The 22,299-nt window shown below is 44.5% G+C and overlaps 2 protein-coding genes across 2 annotated transcripts; one reads left to right on the top strand and one right to left on the bottom strand.

Annotated features, from left to right (window-relative positions):
• Window positions 1–142: 142 nt before the first annotated feature.
• On the bottom strand, window positions 143–8,311 carry COMMD5 (COMM domain containing 5). The gene is made up of 7 exons (XM_026702879.2): window positions 7,965–8,311; window positions 6,258–6,418; window positions 5,115–5,143; window positions 4,030–4,080; window positions 3,286–3,381; window positions 1,439–1,514; window positions 143–934 (listed from the first exon to the last, which is right to left on the bottom strand). Exons 1-7 carry the CDS (start codon window positions 8,134–8,136, stop codon window positions 833–835), a joined length of 687 nt encoding a protein of 228 aa, XP_026558664.1. The 5' UTR covers window positions 8,137–8,311; the 3' UTR covers window positions 143–832.
• A 2,295-nt stretch (window positions 8,312–10,606) lies between these two features.
• FAM199X (family with sequence similarity 199, X-linked) lies at window positions 10,607–17,316 on the top strand. Its single transcript, XM_026702878.2, has 6 exons — window positions 10,607–11,029; window positions 12,491–12,710; window positions 13,297–13,446; window positions 13,954–14,115; window positions 15,377–15,637; window positions 16,805–17,316. Exons 1-6 carry the CDS (start codon window positions 10,824–10,826, stop codon window positions 16,973–16,975), a joined length of 1,170 nt encoding a protein of 389 aa, XP_026558663.1. The 5' UTR covers window positions 10,607–10,823; the 3' UTR covers window positions 16,976–17,316.
• Window positions 17,317–22,299: the final 4,983 nt, after the last annotated feature.

Consider the following 22,299-nt stretch of genomic DNA (forward strand, 5'->3'; position numbering starts at 1 on the left):
TTGCTCGAAAAGGATAACATATAATCGAAGTCTAATAATGGCTTGATAACAACATGATATAGTTGATTTACATAATATGAAAGTTTAGGAGGGAAAGACTGTTAATATTGTGCACAAGAGGTATGTACCAACCGACACACTGTACAATGGAAAGATGGTTTTATTTGATGTTTTGTGTATGTTTGTTATCAAAATAAATTCTTTAAAAAAAAAAAAAGACTTGTGGACTTCCACTCCCAGAATTCCTCCTCCAGTCATATTAGCTCAGGAATTCTGGGAGTGGAAGTCCACAAGTCTTAAACTTGCCAGGTTTGAAGACCCTTGCACTAGACCAAACTGGCTCCTTGCTACAACTGAACTGAGTTTTGTTGGATTTTGCTGATCTTTAACTGGAATTTCCCCCACCACCACCGCTCCCCCAAAAAAGACTAAAACCCATTTCGGAGCACGCAGATCCGACACTCTGAGATTAACCAGGCAAACAAGTCACACAGTTCACCTGAAAAGGCTCCTTTTGTCCATCAGGATAACAATTATTTTTTAACCTTTAAATTTTCATTTGGAATGAATCATACATAAAAAGGGTTAAATAGGAATTAGGCTATTAACACTCCGTTGGAGAATTCAAAGGTTGTTATTTTAAAGTCACGTAAACAACCTTCTAACCAGCAGTTTCTGACCCAGAAAATAACAAAAAAAATAAATGTACAGCCAGCTCTTGTCAGGTTGTATAACAACGCACATAATCGCACACACAAACAGGTGTCCTTGTGTTTTCTCTGAGTGTAAACTCTTCCAGTCTTGAAAACTCGAGTTTCTCGTTTTTAAATGCTCAGTCCTGTATCTTCAATATGCTCCTTTTCTCCAAGTCATTCATCTCCTTTAAAATGAGAGCGATGTTGTATCTTAATTCCTGGAATTTGGCCACGGGGACCTGACAGACAAAACAAAACAGAAAGAATGTCAATTGTAATTGATGTGACTATTAAGCTTGCCCTGTTTAATATTATCACTATGTTTTTACTAGAAGATACGATAAGAGGGAGGAATGGAAAGTTTTATTATATGCAATACTAGCTCGATACCCGTGCTTCGCTACGAAACTATGCGGTCAGGCTTAGTTTTTGGGGAAGGAAAATAAGAGGGGGAAAGCATCCATCGGTATTCGTCAGAACAGTTTCCTAAGTCAAACATTTTCTACATTTAAAACATGTTTTTTTTTTAAAAAAAAAGTCCTCGTGAAACTACACATTTTTGTAAAAAAGAAAATAAAAGTTTTCCATTCCACAACGTTCCTCGTAGTCTAACGACTCGGATTCTGAGAGAAGTCAGAATGCCAGACATAAAACGCGGATTCTGGAGAGAGTTTTGGAGATGAAAAATCTACGGTAAAATTCAAAGGGACTTTGCCCCAAAACAACTTGCTAGCAAGACTCACTTCAAAGCGATGAGTGGATCCATCAGAGATCTTCAGCTGCATTAAGATGGAAGGCTGCAAAGCCCGGGCAAGAGAGCTGAAAACAAATATATTAAAACACCCCTGAGAGGAGACATAAGAACGCAGGAAGAGGCTGAATCAAGATTTGGCAAATTTATTTCCATTATTTTTTTCCCCCCATCACCAGGAGAAGCCAATAAACGAGAATATATGTTGCTCGGGGTTAAACTCTGGAATCCTTGGTGCTCTCTGAGATTCCTTGTTTTCTTGCAGATGTTTCATAGCCCAGCTAGATAACATTATCAGTGCTGGAAGGGAGGAAGGGTTTCAGGGAGGAGGAGGAGGCGGCATGTGGGGTCCTTGGTGCTCTCTCGGCTTGCTTTTCTTGCAGATGTTTCATTATCAAACTAGATAACATCATCAATGCTGGAAGGGAATGAGGTTTGCGAGGAGGAGGAGGAGGAGGAGGGTAGGAGGAGGAGGAGGAGGAGGAGGAGGAGGAGGAGGAAGAGGCATGTGGGGTCCTTGGTGTTCTCTGAGCTTGCTTTTCTTGAAGACGTTTCATTACCAAACTAGATAACATCGTCAGTGCTGGAAGGGAATGAGGCTTGCGAGGAGGAGGAGGAGGAGGGAGTAGGAGGAGGAGGAGGAGGAGGAGGAGGAGGAGGAAGAGGCATGTGGGGTCCTTGGTGTTCTCTGAGCTTGCTTTTCTTGAAGACGTTTCATTACCAAACTAGATAACATCGTCAGTGCTGGAAGGGAATGAGGCTTGCGAGGAGGAGGAGGAGGAGGAGGAGGAGGAAGAGGCATGTGGGGTCCTTGGTGTTCTCTGAGCTTGCTTTTCTTGCAGATGTTTCATTATCAAACTAGATAACATCATCAATGCTGGAAGGGAATGAGGCTTGCGAGGAGGAGGAGGAGGAGGGGGAGGAGGAGGAGGAGGAGGAGGAGGAGAAAGAGGCATGTGGGGTCCTTGGTGTTCTCTGAGCTTGCTTTTCTTGAAGACGTTTCATTACCAAACTAGATAACATCATCAATGCTAGAGGGGAATGGGATTTTCCCTATATTTATATACTAGCAGCTGGAACCAGCAAGAACATGTTCACCAACACTGAAGGGCAAGCTGTTTGTACAGATAGAATAGAATAATCTTTATTGGCCAAGTATGATTGGACATACAAGGAATTTGTCTTGGTGCAAATGCTCTCAGGGTACATAAAAAGAAAAGAGACATTCGTCGAGAGTCAAGAATCATAAGTTACAATATTTAAAACAGTCATAGATTGCCAATAAACAATCAACTCATACTAGGAAACAGTCAATAAATATCTATACATACAGAGGCCAAATTCCACCCCTTTCTAGCACTGATGACGTTACCTAGTTTGGTAATGAAAGGTCTGCAAGTAAACCACCGAGCTCAGAGAGCACCAAGGACCTCACAGCAGAAAACAATAAATTGGGAGGAAGAACTCAATGGAACAGAACGGTCTTCCATCTGTATCATAAATGGGGACAATAACTTGTGTTTGCAACTCAATACCTGGGTTAGGGTAGGCCAGGGAATACCAAGCATCTCATTTAGAAAATTTAAAAACAAAACGGCCCTAAATCACAGAGCCATTCCTGATCTTCCGTCAATCACCCATCATCTACAACAGAGGGTATTGTGGGAGTTGAACTCCGCAGGTCTTCAAGTGACCAAGTTTGGAGTTCAAATTCTGGGAGTTGGAAGCCCACGAGTCTTTAAAAAGTCGCCAAGTTTCAAGACCCCCCCTGATCTAGAAAACTCAAATAAAGCAAACTCAAACCACCTCCCCACCGGGAGACCGGCTAGAATTCCCAACCTGGTTGAAAGGGCGACATCCACTCTCCACTTGAAGTCTTCGATTCTGGGAAGCCGGTTTCCTTGCTTCTGAAGAGCGGCTTCGAGGAGGGGGCGTCTGTAAGAAAGAGGAGGGGGGAAAGTTGCCTAGAAAGCAGACCACGGGCTCTTAAAAGGCAGCAGGTTGGAAAAACAAGCTGTTTCTCCAGGCAAAAAGAAAGGAGCGTTAGGATTACCCCAATTAAATCCTGAGTCTTGAGCCAAACTTCCAAAGGATTTATTGAGAGTTAACGTGCCCAGCACTGCCTGAGTGCAGACAACTCCGAGACACATCATTCATTGTCAACCTTGACCCTGGTTCCCCCCGCCTCGGGTGTATCCTAATTCATATTCTCCAATGGGACACGTCCATAGCCAAGAGTCACCGACCATGTTCTCCAGTTAGAATTTTGCACGGCAGAAACTTCCGTCACCTAGTTACTATCTTTGAAAACATTTATGGAATTGCACTTTTGATTTCCAAGCTGCCGCACTGCTCTTTCAAACCCCTTTCCCCGCCACTCCCTGTCTGTTGGCAGCTCTAAAAAGACCATAGAAATATTTTATGAGTTGACAGGGACATGACTATTTTGTTTCTGGAGCGTAGTAGAGTTAGGTTTGCTCGCTGCTAGCTTAGTTACAGGTTTTCCCCTCCCGCTTCCTTGAGAAGTTTTATTGCCGGAAACAAGGCAAGGCTAAGGAGAACGAAATGGGAAGATGGACTCACCTGTTCCCAAAAACCACCGTTGCAAAATCGGCAATGAACTCCTCCGGTATCCTGAAAAAAGGAGGATTGAGTAAGGGAAAGGCAAATGGGCTTTAATAAGTGCTTTCTGTCTCAAATTACCAGACAAGAGGGAGGGAGAGGAAGGAATGGAGGGAGGGAGGGAAGAGAAAGAAGGGATGGAGAAAAGAAGGAAAGGAGGGGGAAGGAAGGAGGGAAGAAAGGAAGGAAAGGGGAGAAGAAATAAGGGATGGAGGAAAAGGAAGAAAGGAAAGGAGGGATAGAGAAGGAAGGAAAGGAGGGAGAAGAAAGGGGGAAGGAGAAGAAAGGAAGGAAGGAAAGGAGGAAGGAAGGGAGGAATGGAGGAGAGAAGAAATAAGGAATGAAGAAGGAAGAAAAGAAAAGGAAGGAAGGAAGGAAGGAAGGATGGAAAGAAGAAAGGAAGGAATGCAAGGAGAAAAATAAGGGATGGAGAAGGAAGGAAAGGAAGGATAAGGAGGGAGGGAGAAGAAATAAGGGATAGAGAAGGAAGGGAGGAATGGAGGAAGGAGAAATAAGGGATGGAGAAGGGAGGAAAGGAGAGAGGAGAAAAGAGGAAGGAAAGGAAAAGAAAGGAGGGAGGGAAGGAAGGAAGGAAGGAAGGGTTGATTCTGAAGTTGTTTTTTTCCAGCTGCCCTGGAAGATTTAATAAAGACCCCCACACACACAATTTACAAACATCACCCCTCAGAGTTGGCCAAATCCCTTGCAGCATCTAATTTTTCTGGTTAGGTTAGTCGTAGGAAAACGAAATGGTTTTTCAGCCAAGTGAAAACCATACTTGGTGTGGGAGAGAAAAGGAGAAAGGGAACACAGAGACAAAAGTTGTTAAAAAACAAAAATGATCAAGACATTTAGAAAAGCAGTTCAGAGAGAGGAGGAGGGACTGCATAGCTGGCTGGGGAATTCTGGTCGTTGGAAGTCCCCGTATCCTAACGGATGCTTGGCCTATTATCACCGGAAGCCTCTTGCAAAGCAGCCCACCCCGGACCACAGGGCCCCCTCACTTACGCAAAGGTCCCTGCCAGCAGAGGAAAAAGGACACGTACCTGAGCCATTTCAAATCTTCTTTAAACGCCTGTCGGGGAAAGGAGGAGAAGACATTAGGCGGGGAGTGTTTGTAGCTCACGATTAAACTGTGGGGTCCCTGGTGCTCTCCGAGTTTGGTGGCTTTCTGGCAGACGTTTCACCACCAAACAACGCAACATCATCAGTGCTAGAAGGGAGGGGAGAGGTAGAGGAGGAGGAGAGCTGTGGGTCCCTGGTGCTCTGAGTTTGGTTATTTTCTTGCAGATGTTTCATCACCAGACAAGGGAACATCATCAGTGCTAGAGTAGTGGTGGAGGAGGAGGAGGAGGAGAAGAGGAGGAGGTAGAGGAAAAAGGAGGAGGAAGAGGGGAAGAGGAGGGGGAGGATGAGAAGAAGAGGAGGGGGGAGGAGAAGAAGAGGAGGAGGAGAGCTGTGGATCTCTGGTGCTCTTTGAGTTTGGCTGTTTTCTTGCAGATGTTTCATCACCAGACAAGGGAACATCATCAGTGCTAGAGTGGTGGTGGTGGAGGAGGAGGAGAAGAGGAGGAGGAAGAGGAAAAAAGGAGGAGGAAGAGGGGAAGAGGAGGGGGAGGAGGAGGAAGAGGAGGAGGAGAGCTGTGGATCTCTGGTGCTCTTTGAGTTTGGCTGTTTTCTTGCAGACGTTTCATCACCAAACAAGGCAACATCATTAGTGCTAGAAAGGATGAGAGAGGTAGAGGAGGAGGAGGAGGAGGAAGAGGAGAAGAGGAGGGGGAGAAGAGAAAGAGGAAGAGGAGAAGAGGAGGAGGAGGAGAAGAGCTGTGGATCCCTAGTGCTCTGAGTTTATAACCAATTTTATAACCAAACAAATAACCAATTTTCTTGCAAACGTTTCATCACCAATCAAGGGAACATCATCAGTGCTAGAAGGGATGGGAGAGGAGGAGGAGGAGGAAGAGGAGGAGGAGGAGGACAAGGAGGAGGAGAGCTGTGGATCCCTGGTGCCCTTTGAGTTTGGCTGTTTTCTTGCAGACGCTTCATCACCAAACGAGGGAACATCATCAGAGCTAATTCGCCGTCAGAATTTCCTTGGTATTTCACCAAATAAGGCACTAGAAAACCGATGGGCACCTCCCTGTCCCCATTCTCCTCTTTTGCATCCAAATTGAAAGAGGAACACTCACTTCTTGCTTGAGAGAAGACAGAGGGAGCCGCAAAGCTTCGCGGAGGAGGCTGTACATGCCAGCCAGGAGGATGGCCAACTGCTCCTCCGACAGATGGGCACTCTCGGCGACCGTCTTTACCAAGGCTTGGCACTCCTTTCCTTCCAAGGCGCCGACGGTGGCTGTGGAAACCCAAGACAACGAATAAAGACTCCCAATTCCCATAAGGCTGAGCCCGAAGTAGCATCACGGACCCCATGATGCCTCCATAGCCGTAAATACTCAAAAGGCACAAAAGTTTAAAGACGCATCTGACATCCACCCCCACCTCCAAGTATCAGCCAGAAAAAAAATAATAATCTTATTTTCAGACTGTTTCCATTCTCCAAAAATCCACAGGAGCATTTGCAAAAAAAACCCCCCACTTTCTTGACAAGACTGTCTGCCAGATGCCCTAAATTCCCTGTGAGAAGGTCACAAAAGGGGCTTCCGATTCAGATTTATGACAGGCCCCCCCCGTCGTAAATATGAATCGGTTGCCCAGAGTCCGAATTTTGATCCCATGGCCATGGGGAATGCTGCCACCATCGTGTGAAAAACCGGGACCTGTCCTTTTTTTTCAGTGCCGTTGGCAACTTCGAACGGACGTTATATGGGACTGTTGTAAGTTGAGAACTACCTGTATTTGCTAGCAACGAGGGTAGATTTCTTGAAGTGCCTTTCTCAGATTTCGAAATGGACTCTCGAGGCCTGGGTTACATACCTCTTTTATGCCTGTGTATCATGCTAGCATCAAACAACTGACCCAAATATTTTGCATTATTTGCACGACGGTACCATGGTTTTTAATCAATGCTTATTGATTGATTTCCAGAAAAAGTTTTAGGGGGACGAGGAATGCTGGGAAAGCTAAATTCAGTGGTTGGATCTTACATATCCAGGGAGATGTCGATCTCATATTGGCTAATTATGAATTAAATTCTTCCACCAAGGTCTTTCTCTAGGCCCAAGATCCCCTTTCCAAAGAATTTCACTTCTCCGTTGCTATCTTTTCAAGGGCGGATAAAAAGACTGCTGGTCTGCCAAACATTTTAGTTTGTTGCAAATTTCTCTGTCACATCCCCGTTTTGTTTCTGATTACTTATAACACAAAGTTCAAGGCCTGGTCACCTAAGCAAACCTCCGGGAACACAAAAATATTTTGAATGAAGGAGGAAAAAAAAAAGTTGCCTCTTTAAGTGAAGCGAGATGCTGTTGAGAAACAAATTATTTTATTTCCAGAGAAGAAGATAAAAAATTTGCTTTGACATTCTCTCAATTGTTCTAAGGCAAAAAAAAGAGTTAATGTTTTGTTTGTGTTTTGGTGCTTTCAAGGGTTTCCTGCCCTTCACATCATGGGGTTGGACTAGAAGACCTCTAAAGTCCCTTCCCTGTTATCTTCTTACTTCTTTATATATATAAAAGCGAAATACCACTCACTCACCATCACAAAATCTCCAGAAACATAAAGCCTACCGTCCCGGTCTTACTGTCCTCACTTATTTGTTCTTATGTTCATACTTACACTTGTTATCTTGTACATGTTTGAGAAACAAACAAATAAAATAAAATAGATAACGTTCTCCCAAAATTGCAGAAACGCTGAAAATAATAAAAAGGCAATTATTTTTCCTTCCCCCGCGTTTTTAGGAGCTCGCCCTGTAAGAGGGTTTTTTGTTTTTTATTTACCTTTGAGGAGTTTCCGGAAAATCTCCTTTTCTAGCTCTTGTAGGATCTTCGCCATGGCTTCTACCTGGGGGGGTATGCGAGGCCCCCAAAAACTGGCCCTGTTCAGGCTGCTTTCGCCGGCTAGTCCCGGGGGCAGGTAAGGGGGAGACACCCCCTTCCCGGCCGCCGTCATGGCAGCTCCTTCGCCCCGCCAAAAAAAAAAGAAAGAAAGAAAGAAAGAAAGAAGGAAGGCGAGGCAGGCGCCGAGTTTCTGCAAAAAAAGCGCTGCTTTTGCAAAAAGCAAGCAAAAGCAAACCCTGCCGGATCGCCCACGTGACCTCTCCCCATTCCCGGGGAACGTTCCATTCCTCGCGGGCGCGCCCTAGCGACAGAAAGGCGTAACTGCCCGACGCATATTTTTTTATTTTATTTTTTTGGCCGGAGGCTCGCTTGGCGATTGGTCGGATGTGACCGAGAGGCTGCTGGGAGTTGTAGTTCTCCACCTCTGGATTTGTAAGTTTCATTTCCAGAGGTGTGGTAGCCTTTTTCCTGGCTGCTTTTGCGTCCTCCAAGCCAGCCTGATGGGTTCTCTTTACAGTGATCACATGTCCTTTATTGCAAAGGGAAGTATTTTATATCAGAAAATACCGCTTTATTTTTATTTTTTGTAAAAAGTCACTTCTCCCTTCTTTATTTGGGTCATTTAATTTTTTATCATATCCATGGTATCACTTGCAACACTCTTCTTCATGTTCGTGTGAAAACGATGGATATCTTTTAAGAATGAATTTACGTATAATACGGTTTGATTGTAGATATTTTTTATTAGAAAGGGTCCTTTTGAAAACTGTTCCTTGGTTTGTCTCTTGAGTTTTTTTTCTCCTCTGCAAAGCAATGCTTTGAACATCACTTCAAAATCCTCGTAACCTTTTTATTTCCAGATTTCCATTTATTTTTTTCCAAGAAGATAGGGTCATTGGAATTATCTTCCACATCTTTCCTTACCTTGAGATAGAGGCTATCCCTGCATAATGTGCTGAACTAAGCAAGGCTTAGTTGGGACATGGCCCAAATCCAGCTTGTGAGATTAGTAGAGCACTAATAAATTAATTAATCAGATTAACACTGATCAAGTTGCACATTAGACTGGATAAGTTACTCCAATGTTTCTCAGCCTTGGCAGCTTGAAGAACTATAGACATCAGCTCCCGGAGGTCTATCTTGGTTGGGGAATTCTGGGAGTTGAAGTCCAGATATCCTCAAGCCACTGAAGTTGAGGGACATAAGAGTTAGCCATTACCCCTTGTTCATTTGGATATCTTCAAGAAAGGGTCAGAATTTGAACCTGGGGCTCATCTTCATTGACTTTATCAACTGATGGCAGTACTTGGCTGATCTTGCCTGGGCTGGAAAGGTAAACAAAGCTAGAGTTGGTTAATGCTTGTCTGGGCCCAAATTGCAACCAAGCTGGACAGTAGAACCGATATAAGATAATATTTGTAGCTCTGGGCTCAACTATGGGGTCCTGGATACTCTCTGAGTTTGAATGTTTTCTTGCAGATGTCTCATGACCCAACTATGTAACATCTTCAGTGCTAGAAAGGGAGTACAGTTTGCAGAGTGGAAGAGAAGGAGAAGGAAAAAGGGAATAGGAGAAGAACTGTAGGTGCTCTCTGGGCTTGGTGGTTTCTTGCAGATGTTTCATGACCCAACTAGGTAACATCATCAGTGCTAGAAGGGGCTTGTATATAAACAGAGAGCAAAGCCCCACTGCCTTCTAGCCCAGCCAGAAACACTAGTGCAAGTGGATGGATGGATGAGAGACACTGATTTAGATAAATAAATGGGATAGATGGATGGATATGGATAGTTGAAAAATGCTGGTGTAGACAGAGAAATGGATGGATGGATAGATAGATGGATGGATGGATGGGTGAATAGTTGAGAAACACTAATCCAAATAGAGAAATGGATGGATGGATGAATAGATGGATGAAAAGTTGAGAAACATTAGTATAGATCGAGGGTCTTCAAACTTGGCAAGTTTTAAGACTTGTGAACTTCAAATCCCAGAATTCCTGAGCTAACATGACTGGCGGAGGAATTCTGGCAGTCGAAGTCCACAAATCTTAAAGTTGCCAAAGTTGGAGACCCCCGGTGTAGATAGATAAATGGATGGATGGACAGACAGACGGATGGATAAAAGATGAGGAGGATGAGGATGAGGAGGACTGTGGGGCCTGTCCGCCTGTCCGTCCATCTGTCTGTCCGTCCATCCGTCTGTCTGTCCGTGCGTGTCTGTCCGTCCGTCCAGCCGTCCGTCTGTCTGTCCATCTATCCGTCTGTCTGTCCATCCGTCCGTCTGTCCCAGATGGACGGACAGATGGACGGACAGCCCTTGATGCTTTCTGAGCCTGCTTGTTTCCTCTCAGACCTTTCACGACCCAACTAGGTAACGCCACCAGTACCAAAGGCGAGTGGGGGGGGTTGTTTGCTCTTATTCTTACATATCAGTCTTGGCGAGTCATACAAAGAAACCTCCTCCAATCCCCTCCTTCCTTCTGGCTCCCAGGGCGCATTCCCACCCTCCAACGCAGGGGGCGCTGCAGAGCGGAATGAGATCGCCCTCCTTGCGCGAGCGCGCTCTCCCTCGCCCCCCCCACCCCACCAACCCAGCGGAAGTTCGCGAAAGCCACTTCCGGCAGCCGGCCTGCGCTGGAGCCTGAGGCGATTTTGTTTTTTTCTTTTTCTTTCTTTCTTTTTTTTCCGTCGTCCGGCGCGGCGGCGGCGGGACTTCGCCTCATGGCGGCCGGCTGAGGAGGAGGAGTAGGAGCGGCGTAGGCCCGGCCTTTCCCACCCCCCCCCACCCCCTTTGGCGGCATGGCCGGCGAGGAGCCGCAGAAGTTCCTGGCGCCCGACGAGCCCGGCGCCGTCCTCTCGCCGCTGCAGCTGCCGCCGCCGCCGCCGCTGCGCCACCCGCCTCGGCTGGGCGACGAAGGCCCGGCCTGCCTGGACGTCAGCGACTTCGGCTGCCACCTCTCGTCCTGCCACCGCACCGACCCGCTGCGCCGCCTGCACGCCCACAGGCGAGGCCCGGGGGGATGCGGGGGAAACCCTCCGCCCGGCCTACCTCGCGGGGTTGTGGTTGTTGAGGAGACCGGGCTCTGTTTTTAGGCAGCCTCCCCTCCCCCACAGACTGGTGGGCCCTTGAGGCAGAAGGAGGGCGGGGATGATGGGTCCTGAGGTCGGGGAAGGGGGGGTGGGCCTACCTCGCAGGGTTGTTGTGAAGAGACTGGCTTCTTTCTGTTTTCTTAGGCAGCCGCCTCCCTATCCCCCTCTCAGACTGGGAGCTGCCTAATGGGCCCTTGAGGCAGAAGGAGGGCGGGGATGATGGGTCCTGAGGTCAAGGAAGGGATGGAAGCGGGAAAGGGGGCCTACCTCACGGGGTTTTGTTGAGGAGACCGGGCTCTTTATCTAATCAGCCACCCCTTTCCCCCCCTCCCTCGTAGACTAGGGGCTGCCTGATGGGTCCCTGAGTCAGAAGGAGGGTGGGGATGATGGGCCCTGAGGTTGGGGAAGGGATGGAAGGGGCGGGCGGGACCTCCGGCTGGCCTACCTCGCAGGGTTGTTGTGAGGTCTGTTTTTAGTCAGCCACCCCTTTCTTTCCCCCCCACTCGACTGGAGGATGCCCAATGGGCCCTGAGGCAGAAGGAGGACAAGGATGATGGGTCCTGAAGTCGGGGAAGGGCCTGAAGGGGGCGGGCAGGGGGGGGGTCTTCCCCTCGTACTCCTTCTCCATCCATCCATCCATTCAGCTGGAGGAGGAAGAGCCATGTGGAGGGTTGCGGGTGGATCCAAGCCAGTGCAGGAAATTAATAGTTATTTACTGATTTTGTCTTTGGGAATTCTCTGCATTACTCCCCTTGCGATTATTTTTCTAACAGTAAAATCAACATTTTTGGTGCCTTCCGTGCTTATTTTTTCTGGACATACAGTGGCAAAATATTTGTGTTGCCTGACACAGCTCTTCCTAGCTGAGGTTTTAGCATTGGCTAATTCACTATTGGCAGCAGCTTTATAAGGAACATAGCTACTACAATATTGCTGGTAGAGGAGTACTGTTTTTGAAATGCTGTAGGAAGGAAGTGAGTTTTGATCTGATTGCTTTTGTAGGAGACAAATGTAGGTACCTTCTATTTCTTTCATAATCCCAGCTTGGGACATTTAAGGTAGGGTGTTCGGGTCATTTCTTGCAGAAAATTTGTATGGTTGCTACAAAATAACACGGATTTAATGACACATGATTAGTTGGGTTACTTAGAATACTCTGCTTTGTAAATGATAATTTATTGCATCTGTATGTTACCCAGTTCCCAGCAAAACCGAGGGATGACAGATTAAAAACATTAAAACTAAGTAAAAAGTACGGTGGGAAGCAAACCAGTGAAAGGTGGGAAGGTTGGCAAGATTCTTGAGATAGTCCTTTAAAATAAGTCGCATTTCCTGCTTCTCTGACTATGTTTCAATTTTGACATTTTCTTTTTCAGATGGAACTTAACTTCTTGTGGCACAAGCGTAGCCAGCTCCGAATGCAGCGAGGAGCTCTTCTCTTCGGTCTCTGTGGGCGACCAGGATGATTGTTTCTCTCTCTTGGATGACCAGGAATTAACCTCTTTTGACCTGTTCCCCGAGGGGAGTGTCTGTAGCGATGTCTCTTCCTCCATTAGCACATACTGGGACTGGTCAGACAGTGAATTTGAATGGCAGGTAAAAAAAAGAGTTTGCAGTGGCTTGGGTGAAGGGGAGAAATTGTGCTGTCCAATGCATTTAGAAGCTGCCAGAGTTGTTAGAACAGCCCTCAAAATGTTAGACCAGTTTCTCTCTCCTTGATGAGGTTCCATCCACTGTTTCTTCTCTTGCCTTCTGGTGCTTTGGAAAATAGCTTGACCCCCCCCCCCTTCTTTGCAGCAGCCCCTCAGATATTGGAAGACTGCTATCATGTCTCTCCTAGTCCTTCTTTTCTCTGAACATACCCAGTTCTTGTAACTGCCCTTCTTATATCTTTGTCTTCTATTACAAAGGATTGTGGAAGTCCTTTGAAAGGATGGTGGGGTCAGGTTTCTCAAATTTAAGATGTGCTGGCATGGAAGTCTGGGAGTTGAAGTCCCCATGTCTGAAAGCTGGTGAGGGTTGAGAAACACTGCCTTAGACATGGTTATTAAAAAAAATAAACACTGCTTCTACAGTGGAATGTCTTTCATGTTACTCCATTTAGGCTCGAGTGTAGATTTAATGTATACAGCAAGTGTTAATCATCTGCATTATTAAGCGCAGTATTCCGATTCTCTTTAAGCTGCCCGGCAGTGACATTGCAAGCGGGAGTGATGTGCTGTCCGATATCATTCCCAGCATCCCGAGCTCTCCTTGCCTGCTTCCCAAAAAGAAAAACAAACACCGGAATCTTGATGAACTTCCCTGGAGCGCAATGACCAACGATGAGCAGGTAAATCCTTGGCAATTTGGAGGACCTCTTCCAAAATACGGTCCTGGACTTGGGACTGGGAGCATGGGGTATACGAAGGAGCCAGATGAAATAAGAAAGAAAGAAGAGGGTCTCTGACAGTAAATTATACCAGCAAGAGAGTCAATTAGACTAGTTAATTGGTTAGTTAGACCCAAATCTGAAGGAATGCAGGTAGGCACCACATTGGGACCAGAATTTCTGTTGTGAAGCAACGCAGTCACACCTGATTTGATGTCCATTCTTGCTGCAACTGTTAAGCGATTCACTGCCGTTGTTAAGCGAGTCAGGCAGTCGTTTAATGAATCTTCTCCCATTGACTTTGCTTGTCGGAAGCCAGTTGGGAAGGTTGCAAATGGCATTCACACAACTCTGAGATACGGCAGCCATCATAAATACATGCCAGTTGCCAAGCACCTATCTGGCTTCTGTAAGTGACGCCTTTCAGCAACATTAATAACGTTAAATATGTGTGGGTTTTGTTTCCAGGTGGAATATATTGAATATCTGAGCCGGAAAGTCAGTATGGAAATGGGCCTTCGAGAGCAGCTTGATATAATCAAAATTATTGATCCGACAGCTCAGATTTCACCCACGGACAATGAATTCATTATCGAACTGAACTGCCTCACAGATGAAAAGCTGAAACAGGTATGTGAAAGCAGCCTCTGGTCTTGTAAATCCAAACGCTCTGCTCCCCTCTCACAGTCTGTCTGAGGTTGCTATGCTGCGTGTATCTCTGTAAATATGAACAATTCTGTTCCAAGATCCTCGACTTTATACTTGAACGAATTCAAACAGCAAATGCCAGACTGGATTGACTGTAAAATTAATCGAAAGTAGTCAGTGTAATACAGTCAAGACATAGAGATGGGAAGGCCTGAAAAAAAAAAAAAACCCAGAAAAATTGGATTAAAAAAGGGTCAAGGAGGAGATTCTTTATTAATCTGTAGCCTTGATACAGATAGCTGGTGTTTCTTTACTAGATCTGTGAGAGACCTAAAGCAAAACTTGGTACAAATACACACAAAAAAACACATGTAGAGAATTTGACGCCTAGGGGTTGGTTTTGAGTGCAAAATTAAAAGGTTCCACACAGAGATTTGCGAAAAGGTCCATTGCCGAGAGCTGTGGTGGCACAGTGGTTGGAAGGAGGAATTGCCGGCTAATTCTGCTGACTGCCAGCAGTTCGATTCTCACCGGCTCAAGGTGGTCTCAGCCTTCCATCCTTCCGAGGTCGGTAAAATGAGGACCCAGATTGTTGGGGGCAAGAGGCTGATTATAAACCACTTAGGGATGTAAAGCACTGTGAAGCGGTATATAAGTCTAAGTGCTATTGCTTGAGAAGGAAGGAAGGAAGGAAAGGAACGAAGGAAGGAAGGAAGGAAGGAAGGAAGGAAGGAAGGAAGTTAGTTGTGGGAAGCTTTCAAGAAGAGACTGGACTGTCAAAAATGGTATAGAATCTGCTTGGGCAGGGGTTGGACTAGATGAACTACAAGGTCCCTTCTAAATCTATTAATCTGTTTCTGTATAGGAAGGAAGGAAGGAAGGAAGTCATAGTGGCAGAGTTATGATGATGCAGTATTCTTTATTGCAGTAATACTTATAGGGACAGAGGAAATCATTTTGGTGTTGCTCTTAGTTATAGCTATTATGAATCAGAACTTCATGCTCTGAAGTCATGCAAGGATCTCTCAGCGCAAGCTCTTAAAGCATTTGGGGTGCCCAAATATCATCGGACTCATAAAAGATGCCCCAGTATTGCTAGTCAGGGCTGGAAGTGACCCGATGGCGTTGAACACCTTTAAAAGTCAGTTCTGCATAGAATTCGTTGCCGTAGTGCCCTTTTTTTATTTGTGGGGGCAAAGTCTATCCTGGCTCCTAACCCCCTGCCCCTTCCCTGTCCCTTTAGGTCAGAAATTACATCAAGGAGCACGGCCCCCGGCAGCGGTCTGCCAGGGAGACCTGGAAGCGGAGCAGCTACAGCGGGGGCAGTGCCAGCGGTGTGAGCGGCGTCAGCGCCAGCAGCAGCAGCGCCAGCATGGTCAGCTCGGCCAGCAGCAGCAGTTCGAGCATCGGCAACTCGGGTTCGAATTCCAGCGCCAACCTGAGTCGGGCTCATAGTGAGAATAATTTATCGACGAGCGCTGCGGAACGCATCCGGGATTCAAAAGTAAAAGCTCCCACTTGGCGCTCATTTAAGCAAACCCCTTGTTGGTAGGGGAGGTTTTTGCCCCAAACTGGAAGTCACTGTAAATACAGGACTGAATTGCGGTCATGTGGGAGGAGTGCGGCAGCTGTTGGAACTTCCGAACTTGGCCCTAGGTACCCTTTGAGGGGTCAAGGACTAAGACACCTGTACCTGATTAGAGTTGAGCCTAAAAAGCTATGCGTACAAAATGGACTGTGATTTGTACGTGTGTGTGTGTGTGTGTGTGTGTGTGTGTGTGTGTTTATGTGTGTATATTGGGTGGGATTCTACCAGTTCGGACCAGTTCTATAGTTGTTACGATTCTGCGCAGTTCGGAGAACCAGCAGATCGTGCTCCTGGCTAGCCCCGCCCCTCTCCGCCCACCTCGCCCAGTCAGTCCTTTTATCGCATATGCACAACATGGCTGACGGCGATCTCCCCTGAATGCCATAGCATACGTACATACGTACATATGTCTAGGTGTGTTCGGGTCTTTTTCCGTGTAAGATTAAGAGTGTGATGTTTCGCCGAGGTCCTACTCGCCATCCTCGGCCTGGTGCTTTCGGCTTCGTGCCAGTGCAAGCCGTTGCTACAACTTTAAAAGCACAACTATAATGACGTGGGAAAATACCCGAACAAAGCCGAATATTATATGTGTGTGTGTGTGTATGTATATATATATATATATATATAATCTATCTCACACATATGTAGTCCTCAACAGTTCATTTAGTGACCTTTCAAAATTACGTCACTGAAAAATGTGGTGACTGTTTTTCGTAGTTACGACCTTTTGCAGCCTCCCCGTGCTGCCAGCTGACTCACATTTATGACAGTTGCCCTGTCCCGGGGTCGTGTGATCCCTTTTTGCAACCTTCTGGCAAGCAAAGTCAATGGAGAAACCAGCTTCACTTAATAACCTGGTTACTAACTTAACAACTGCAAAGGTTCACTGAACAACGTGTGTGTGCGTGTGTGTTTATTTATTGAGAGTGGGCCTCAGGATTTCATGTGCCGATGCATTCACAGGAAAAAAAAAAGTGACAATGAAAAGCTCCTCTCATCTGATCTTAAAAGTGGGAAAAAAAAACCCCGAGTGTGGCTTCTTTTTCTTCTTCTTCTTCTTCTTCCCCTCTCGTGTTTCAACAGAAACGCTCCAAGCAGCGCAAACTCCAGCAAAAGGCTCTGCGCAAGAGGCAGCTGAAAGAGCAGCGGCAGGCACGGAAGGAGAGGCTGAGCGGCTTGTTCCTCAACGAAGAGGTCTTGTCGTTGAAAGTGACTGAAGAGGACCACGAAGGAGACGTGGACGTCTTGATGTGAGACGGGGAATGTCGCGATCAGTGTTCTTTCTAAGCCTTAAGCTTCACTCTCTTGTTTACATAACACTTGTACCAAAACGAGGATTGAATCAGGATTAGCTATGCTCCTCTTCCTCTTCCTTTCTTCCTTCTCCTCCTCTTCCTCCTCCTCCTTCCCTCCCCCCACTTAACCTGTGATTGCTTAGTTTGGGTTGTTTGGCTCTTCTTTTTTTGCAAAATTGTAGGAAACCAGGAAGATGTTCTTTAAAAAAAAAAATACATAGGCCGGAGTATTTTGCTGGTTTAAAAAGAAAAAAGCTGCATTTCTGTCTTTAATTCCATTAAAATTATGGAAAGAAAGCCCTTGGGTTTAAATTGGAAAGTATTTTCTTTTGTCTTCCCATGATGTGAGTCTTAACGGTTAAAGGAATACAGTCTGTGAAAGCAGGAATGCGCTTTTGCCGGGACTTTTTTTCCCTTCTTTGCCACTGCAGTTTTATCAAAGCCTAAAACTTTATATCTTACGTTTCCTGGAATTGCCACTGTAATTTCATTTAATGTGGGGTTTTGGAGCTGTGTGACTTAACACTGTGTGACAGGGCCGTTCTGGTGATATACAGTAGTTGGTGGTTTTAAACCTGTGTTTTTCTCCCTGTTTTCCACTGCAAAGCAAGCCAGTATATTTTGGATTAATCGCAAAAATCCTTTACATGTAGAGCTTGGTAAAGCAGGCATCTTATAGGTGATCTGCAGTGGGCAACCAATAAGAAACGCTTATTGACAAATGCATATTCCTTTTTTTTTCCCCCAGTGCACGTATTTCTTCCTCTGTTCCAAATCCCCATAGTGTCTTGTGCCTTAAAATTAATTTGATTTCTTTTTTTCTTGTTGCTTAATGTGGAAGTTTGGGGACAAAAATGGCAAGAAGAAAGAAGATCAAAGCACCCCAAAGTTCTTCAAAGCATAATTTAGCTCATCCTGCTTTTTTTTTGTCTTGAAGAACCCCAAAGCGAGCCACCGTTGTACATAAAAGAGAATTTTTTATATTGGAAAAAAACCACGTTACCAATTCAGCTGAAGGGCCGCCTTGCCCTTTAATTAACATTGATAAGCTAATATTGAAGAAGTGCCACGAGATGAAGAAACTGCTTAGGCAAATGTATTTGAAAGAATATTGCAATATTCTGTGATGTTGCCTCAAAGTAATTTAAGCTTCCATTATTTGTGCAGAAGGACTGAGATGCGTTTCTCTGTTCCAAATCCCCACAGGGAGATTAATACTTTGATTTTAGATGCACACGCTTCCAGATTCAAGCTGTGTATCGGCTTGCTTTCGGATGGAAACACCTTTCTCTGTTTTAAACTCACCATTTTGTTCTTTCATCTGATATAAAATCTAGGCGTGATTCGACAAAACTGTAGTTTGCCTGTATTTTACTCATTCCAGCATTTTCAGATAATCTGTAATTAAGAAAAAAAAAGATTTATTCCAGGTATGCATGAAGCAGTAATATTTGATGACCAGAACAGAATGTGAAGCTTTTCTGGTTTTTTCCTTCCCCTGTGCTTTATATAGGGGAACTATTTAAATTGTATTTCAACATTCTAGTTGATCCATATTAGGGTAATGTACGCAATATTGGATAGATGTCAAATATTTATAGATGTTTAAAATTCACTAGATTATAAGCCAAATTCTTTGTTTCAGTTTTTAATTCTGGATTGTAGTTTTGGAGCATAGTTACATTTAGTTATAATCATTGACTCTGCTCAAGAACAGGAAAATTATTCTGAAGTACTGTAGCCAAATCATACTCTGTGAGTACTAAGGCAGATTAAAATATTATTGTAGCCCAATACTCAGTATTGTAACAAACTTTGGAGAAGTGTGACCCCCCCCCTCTACATCTTCTAATCCTTTGTTTCTATAATTACCCCAAAGTTTCCAATTACTTTAATCCTGCCCTCCTCAGCTAATTTTTCACATGTGTGTGTATGTTAAAATAATGATTATTTACAGTGACTCACATATTGATTCCTGGTTAACATCTGCTAAGATCGTTTTAAAAATTCAAGACTCTTTTGACTAAGCTGTGGTCTAAAGCCACGTGTTTTTTGGTTTTTTCTTTTTCTTTTTTTTTACATATTTAAAAGCAATGTTAGAATATAGAAAGGAGCTATTTTGTAGCCCGTTGCCTGTGTTCTATTTATTGTAAGCTGTTTACAAGCTGCATAAATATTTAATAAAATAACTTAAGCAATTGAGAGAACAAGTAATCCACTTCTCTTGCAAAGCTTAGAAGGAGCACTGAAAACCTGAATTTTTTTTAAAAAAAATGCTGTTCTGTTAGCTGAATGTAACTATGAAAAAAACCTGTTTACATTTTGTGTCTGTCTGTGCATTCTGTTTCCTCACCCACTACAAATGTTCCAATAAACCAAGTATTTGACTTTAAACAAAGGAGGAAAGTTCGTGTAAAAAAAAAAAAAGATTGCCTAGAATGCTTTGGTAGTTCCTAACAGCTGAGATATTTTCTTGATCTAGAGTAAAGACTTTACTCCTTTCCATTTTGTTTGTTTTATTTTTCTACATGGTGTTGAAAAGAGTTTCTAGAGAGAAATTATTTACATCAAATTGTATATATACATGACTGTAAAGTCCTTTTCGAGGATCTTGTATCATAGCTGTAGAGAATCTTATAGAACATTAGCCAAATGTCTTAACTCTAAAAGAAACATTAATACGTTTGTGCTCTATCTCTTCTTGAATTATTCCCACCTCATCCTTCTGGATCACTTCAGCAATAGTTACCTTGTCGATCCTTTTGAAGGTTAGTAACCCATTTTTGGCGACCCAACAGATCACGGTGTTTCTCATGGCATTCTCTGTTCATTTGGTACGTTGGTTTAGGACAGACGTCTCCAAACTTGGCCACTTTAAGACTTGTGGACTTCAACTCCCAGAAGGCTGGTTTAGGATTCAGTTGCCGGAGGCTGAGCATTGAGAAGGTTACTCTTCTTCCCTCTGAGGTCAATGCTTCTGTATTCTCTTGAGATCTTGTGGGAAACCTGGGGTGATTTATATGGCAACTTGATCAATCCATTCGAAAGCGATCGTTGTTAAACCAGGTCGAGATCACGAGCTTCTTACTTCAGTGTGGGCATGTGTGAAGGCAGAGAGCAGCGCATGCGGCCTCAAATGTGCTATTTATAACCCGGTTGAGAGACAGTAGCGTGTAAAATGGACGAAAAGAAATGTGAGCTTCGTAACCAAAGCAAAGAGAAAGTTTTTAACTTTGGCAAGGATGCTTCGGATGGAGAGCTATCTATCTATCTATCTATCTATCTATCTATCTATCTATCTATCTATCTATCTATCTATCTATCTATCTCTGAACTGTTTCCTAATTTTCTGCCACAATGTATATTGAAACGGACTTGTATATACAATATTTCATTGTACATTCTGTATCTACTTAACTGCAATGTTTGTAGAATCCACTCTTCTTTTGTTCTTGATGTTATGAAGAATTAACTGCTAAGTATGAAATACTGGGCATTGTGGTCTGTTTGTTTATCCCCCCTCCCCCCTCCCCTTTAGCTCTGAATTGTATTTAATATTAAGAGTCTGGGTTGACATTAAAGGCAAGATACGCTGATGCAAACGAACATGTGCCATGTTGTATCTGGAAAAGGGGTAGCCTGAAATTTTATCTAACATTTGGTGGGTAGAGAATGTCATGCTCACGTTTTTTGGCCTCTCTCTTCCCTTCTCTTTGTTAAACCTACTCTAGCTTTCCCACACAAATAGCTTGTGCAGGGTTCCACATCTGAACAGTAAGAAACCAAATTGCTTTTAATTATTTTATCCTACAGGAATTCTAGAGGCAGCCAAAAATAGAAATGTACATTCCTGATTCGAGGTAGAATCTTACAGAATTTGAAGTCTAAAGCAGGGGCTGTGATTCAGGAGAACATAAGCATTAAGGACAAATCCTGCCAAAGGCAGATAAGTTTGTAACTACAAAATTTAGGAGTTTGGAGATTTACGTTTAAGAAGGGTAAATAGCTCCTTATTCACATTCAGAAAAGCCATTCTATACGTCGTCATCTTGTAACGACCTCATAATCCCTTGGGGGGTGTGTGGAGTCTGGGCAACCGAATGGAGCTAACAGAGTGTTTAATGGCCGGATGCCCTTCCTGTCACCAATGCGGAGTTTTGTTCAGCAGATATATTCTCATTGTGTCCCGAGAGAGAAATACCCGCCTCCTACCTAGGATCGAACTCCCAGCCTCCTGATTGTGAGGCGAGAGCTCCGCCTCTAGGCCACCGCCCTGCTCCAAAAGCCATTCTGTACATAAGAGAAATAAATTACTTTTCTTTTAAGACCAGTCTTTACCTGGCGGAAGCCATTTTTATTAATCATTTGGAGGGTTAGGGTTCGAGCCAATGTTACACAAGGGAGTAACGTTCACTTGAACCACGAAAGGAATCCCGTGCTGGAATGCAACGTCCTCAGAGGAGATGGCCTCATCTCATGTGGAGATTTTGCCCTTATCCCTTGTCAGGAAGGCTGCGGCAGCATCTTGCATTTCTGATCCCGGACATTAAAAGATTAAATTGTCCACCTGTGCCAAAACGGATGAAGAAGCAAGTCTGTCTATGGCTTATGCTCTTTAAATACACACCGCTGCTTCTGCCCCTTATTCTCTTGGTGTTGTCTACTAAGCAACCCTTGCTAATAGAGAAAATAGTGTCTGCTTGGATAGAGTATAAAAGAGCAGCTAATCCAGAGTTGTCGGGCAGAATTATTACAGTAGTAAATCTCCCTCAGATTACTTGGTTTGAAGTTCTTCATCACTCCCACAAGAGGGAGCCGTGTTTTCACACTTACCTGCTTTTAGAAACATCCCAAAGTTGCAGACTACGAGCAATAGTTTTTTTCACCCTCAACATAAAATAACGATTTAGGGCTCAGCCTATTCTCCAAAGCAGCAGAAGGCAATTTAGAAGCAACGTATGGAAACTAATCAAAGAGAGAAGCAACGTAGAACGAAAGAGAAATTTCTTGGCAATTAGAACAATTAACCAGTGTTACCTTCACAAAATGGTGGGTGCTCAATCCCTGGAGGTTTTGAAGAAAAGATTGGGCAGCCGTTTCTCCAGAAATGGTTACAGGATCCTCCTGCTTGTACAGTGGGTTGGACTAGAAGACCTCCAAGGTCCCTTCCAATCGTGTTACTTTGTTACGTGTTCATTCTATATCTTGCCGTTCCTCTTACGTCCTTGAAATGATTAAGTGATCACTTATTCTGCATGGTTGGTGGTCTTAAGCTGCATGGAA

The sequence above is a fragment of the Pseudonaja textilis genome, chromosome 12 (assembly GCF_049901715.1).
Source record: "Pseudonaja textilis isolate UNSWEBS1 chromosome 12, rPseTex1.2, whole genome shotgun sequence".
Classification (NCBI taxonomy): domain Eukaryota; kingdom Metazoa; phylum Chordata; class Lepidosauria; order Squamata; family Elapidae; genus Pseudonaja; species Pseudonaja textilis.